The sequence below is a fragment of the Acyrthosiphon pisum genome, chromosome A1 (assembly GCF_005508785.2).
Source record: "Acyrthosiphon pisum isolate AL4f chromosome A1, pea_aphid_22Mar2018_4r6ur, whole genome shotgun sequence".
NCBI lineage: Eukaryota > Metazoa > Arthropoda > Insecta > Hemiptera > Aphididae > Acyrthosiphon > Acyrthosiphon pisum.
The window spans coordinates 15,156,605-15,160,819 of NC_042494.1; the positions used below are offsets into that span (position 1 = coordinate 15,156,605).

At 28.0% G+C, this 4,215-nt stretch overlaps 2 protein-coding genes across 2 annotated transcripts; one reads left to right on the forward strand and one right to left on the reverse strand.

Annotated features, from left to right (window-relative positions):
• Positions 1 to 481: 481 nt before the first annotated feature.
• On the forward strand, positions 482 to 3,435 carry LOC100574052 (signal recognition particle subunit SRP72-like). The gene is made up of 5 exons (XM_008191148.2): positions 482 to 668; positions 746 to 904; positions 1,048 to 1,193; positions 1,745 to 1,951; positions 3,205 to 3,435. Exons 3-5 carry the CDS (start codon positions 1,069 to 1,071, stop codon positions 3,323 to 3,325), a joined length of 453 nt encoding a protein of 150 aa, XP_008189370.2. The 5' UTR covers positions 482 to 668; positions 746 to 904; positions 1,048 to 1,068; the 3' UTR covers positions 3,326 to 3,435.
• On the reverse strand, positions 3,338 to 4,215 carry LOC100574136 (flavin reductase (NADPH); the record flags this gene model as incomplete). The annotated part of the gene is given in 3 exon segments (XM_003248575.2): positions 3,338 to 3,818; positions 3,901 to 3,990; positions 4,096 to 4,215. Coding segments are annotated over 3 exon segments (500 nt in total), but the record flags the coding sequence as incomplete, so codon positions are not given.

The following is a 4,215-nucleotide window of genomic DNA, read 5'->3' on the forward strand; positions in this document are numbered from 1 at the left end:
TGGGAATAAAAATTGGTCCCGGGGAAACAGAAAATTCTATGCCTAATTTTGAGGCTAATAATAAAATATTTTTAAGTTATCGGCCTAAATATATTCAAGCACTCCAAATTTTTGCCAGGACCAGGTCAGGTATCGCTCACCAGTCACCCTAGCCAGTCCGCCCTTGACTTGCATAAAATGTTAAAATAATTTCCTTTAATTAACTATAAATAAATTATATAAATAAATATATTTGATTATTTAATTTTTTAAAACAATGCATATCAAGGTTTTTGTGGTTAAATTAAAAATAAATTTACTAAACCTTTTTGGAAATATTATCACTTGATTTTGATTATTCTGATTAATAATACTATTTAGTATTTACTATTTAATAATATTTACTATTCAGTATTTTTCAAAAATAATTTTTAATTAAATTAAATTGATTATTTCATGTTACAAAATATGCTTTCATGTTGACTACTTACTGATGTAAATATATTATTATTAATTTTTTTTTCTAGAATAACAGTAATGAAGCAATTACTTTACTGGAGAATCTTGGTGAATTTAAGTATAAACTTGGAATTGTGAGCACACTTGTTACGCTATATTTAAATGTTGACAATTTTAAAGCGGCATCTGACTTATTTAATGACACTTTGTCTTGGTATAGTCAAAAAGAGGTAACATTTTATTATTTATTATTTAATATTCAACGCAATTCTTCAAAATGAATTATAAACATTTAAATGTTTAATAGGTGGATAATTCAAAGATAACCATTTTATTAAAACAACTTGCAAAATTACATTTACGGGAACAAGATCCCAAGGAAGCAGCTAAACGTCTAACGCGACTACTTGAATTAAATCCTAATAATAAAAAGTTTTTGGCGCAACTCATTATCGCCTACACACAGGTTTGATAAATATTTATTTTTAACATTTATTTATAATTATAAGGTTTAATATTCAATAAGAAATTTAAACTAAATGTTGTTTCTGTTTTTAATGAACAAAAATAACTGCTAATTTATAGTTTATTAATTATTTTTCCTTTTAGTTTGACCCAGAAAAAGCTCAAATGTACAGTAAGCAACTTCCACCATTGGACCTTCAAGATACTGACATAGATTTACTTGAGAATACTAACTGGATGATGGGATCTAAATTAATCAAAAAGTCCACATTGAAACCAGATTTTGCAGGGTAATTATTTAATAGAAACTTATTATCAATCAGGAATAGGTTGAGAATACAATTATACTAAAAAAAATTTTAATTTTCTTCAATAGTGTATTTAAATTCTTAATAGAGTTTATTTTACTATCATATTGACAAGATGGTTTAGTCTTGTTTTGTTTTTTGATAAAAAGAATAATATTAATTATTAAATATAACTACAAAAACAAGAATCATTGTATTAAACCAATGTCTATAATACTTGAAAAAATTGGATTAAATCATTGTATTCGCAATGTTACTGAGATATTTTAAATTAAGGGAATGAGAAAATGAGAAAATTGCATTTTTATAGTACCAGCTAGATAAAAATTCCCTATCTATGAAACCCGTCCTAAATAGTTATCAGTGTGTATAAAATAAAAATATTAATTATAATACCATTACTACATTAATTCTCACTTTGCCTAACTTTGCCCAATTCACGGGGAATAACTATTTTCTGCGCTATACCACTAGCCATCGGTAAATAAATATTTAACTATTTTATTTATATTAATGTCTTATTTATTACACAGATCCAAGACAGAAGTAGAGAAGAAACGAAAGAAGAAAAGAAAGATTATATTGCCCAAAAATTTCAACCCAGATGTGCCTCCTAATCCTGAACGTTGGTTACCAAGACACGAGCGTACTGGATACCGGAAGAAGAAAGACAGGAGAAGCAAAGAAACAGGCATCGGTAAAGGAACGCAAGGGGCCAGCAATGTGTCAAGTGAACAATTGTGAGTATAATTCATTGGCTCCAAGATTTCAACAACCATTGGGTGCTCTAAGTGAACCCCCATGGGTTTCCTCCCCCATTAAAAATACTGTATAAAAGCTTTAACCATCCATTCTTAATAATAGTGATAATATGATCACTTACATATTTTACATTGCCGTCATAACACTGACTATGGCAGTTTTTTATTGATAGTTTAAACTGAGTTAGAACATTAGAACTCAGGGTAAACTAACAGAGAATTAGTTGATCTATTTTTATAAAAAACCCCCAAAATCAGTTCAGATACATCTAAATTATTAATGACTGTATGAAACCTTACTGGTTGTCTGTTATTTCATCCTTATTAATATTATCCATCAATTTATTAAATTTATTCCTTAAATAAAAATCTTTCAAAATAATTAAATAATTTTTTTTTAAGAAAATTATTAGTTATTATGAAATTTAATCTAATTTTTTTTATGGAGTGCACAGCAAATTTCAATGGGTGCTTAAAAATACATGTGGTCAACACAGCGTCTATGTTATAATTTGTATTTAATGACAAGTTACAACCAATTATTAATTGATATAACACCCATCACATCAATTACTTTCAAGTTATTATTAATTCCTAGGTTAGTCATTAGTTGGGTATAATTGATTACATACAAGCATTAAAAAAATTTTAAGAATACCTATAAATATGTTTGAATAGGCAATCATCATATAATATATTAATTAGAAAAGATAAATGACCACAAGGTCTGTCCTCTGTATCGCATGTCAAATTGGATTAGTGTTTAATTAAAATTAATAATAATAAAAAAAGAAAAATCATTATAAACTTGAAAAATTGGTAGACAAGTATACTTATGTCTTAAAATATAAGCAATTAAGGTTTTTTTTTTTTAATGTTAACTTTATAAATGCCTCAAATTAAAAATGTTACTTATCTAACATAATATCAACTTAAAATGAAATGAGTACATTTAACCATAACTCAAACTTAATATTTGTTACAAAACATAATATCAAGATGTTTTATAAATGTAATTAATTTACATTGAACTTTTTTTTTCAATTTTACTATAAAAATTTCCTTTGTAAAAAATAAATATATCATCATTATAAAAGTATAAAACAAATACAATTCAAAATATTTATTATTATATTACCTATGTACCTATTTTATTTAATTTTAGTACTAACATAATGTTGCAAATTTTGTGCTATTCTTAAAATAATATAATGTACTATTACATTTCTTAGTAACATCAAAAACATTGCGGCTCAACCTAAACCACAGACTGCTCAAGTGCCTTCCGAAAATGCACCCAGGCTTCAACACCGAAAGGGAGGACAATATAAAAAGAAGAAGAAGGGAAAATAAACATATAATTTGTTACTAACCAATAAACAAATTTAATTATATAATAGTATAATTAATATCAAATTCCATCAACAAATTTTTAATATATATATTAAATATTTCCTTATCTATTCCGTTACATATTTTTGAGTAATTGTAATATTATGATTACCATTTTGCCCTAAGATTTTGATTCCATTTTTATTTTTTGTAAAAATATTAGTTCATGGAGCTGGTACTTTGGTTGCCAAACCGCATCTCTGCTTATAGTAATCGGGTTTAGATAAACATTCAATCATAAACTTTCCGAGATCATATTTAGATATGGCACGACCGGGAGATGAGCCGATTTCCACGCTGTAATCGCCTGACGGAGTGCCGGCAATATGTGGTGGCATCACAGCAATCCAATCCAGAGATTCGGCTGCCTGTAGCAAATGCAACATTCGCTCGTGATCGTCATTGATCCCGTGGAACATTGCTGGCACTTTGGGCTTATCGTAGAATAAAAAGGCTGAAATTAACAAAATGTTTAATGGTACGATCAAAAAGCTAACAAGTGTGTAACGTTATAATATTCCATAAACAATTATTACTGGATAAGCACACAGATACGATTTTCACATTGTTCTTTTCCATCGATGATAAAATGTTTCTCAACCCTTCGGACATTATTGTGGTAGGAGCTGGAAAAGTATTTTTATTACTATACAACTATAGAATTGGTCACATAACTTAGCCATAGGTACTAGGCAGTCTAACTAATGTTATTTTATTAAATATTATCTTACCCAAGTCATTTCTGGTTCCCAAAGTCACGACAATCGCGTCTCTGCCCTCGACGACCTTGTCCACGTCTTCTTTGACCAAAACATCGCCAGTAATCACTTCTACTTGTTTGCGAAGTTCTT

What these genes read in the sequence shown, in the direction of transcription:
- LOC100574052 (XM_008191148.2), top strand. Translation starts at nt 1,069, where the DNA reads ATGTACAGTAAGCAACTTCCACCATTGGACCTTCAAGATACTGACATA. An exon ending in TTGAAACCAGATTTTGCAGG is followed by an intron (nt 1,194 to 1,744) that starts GTAATTATTTAA and finishes TTTATTACACAG; the next exon opens with ATCCAAGACAGAAGTAGAGA. An exon ending in AATGTGTCAAGTGAACAATT is followed by an intron (nt 1,952 to 3,204) that starts GTGAGTATAATT and finishes TACATTTCTTAG; the next exon opens with TAACATCAAAAACATTGCGG.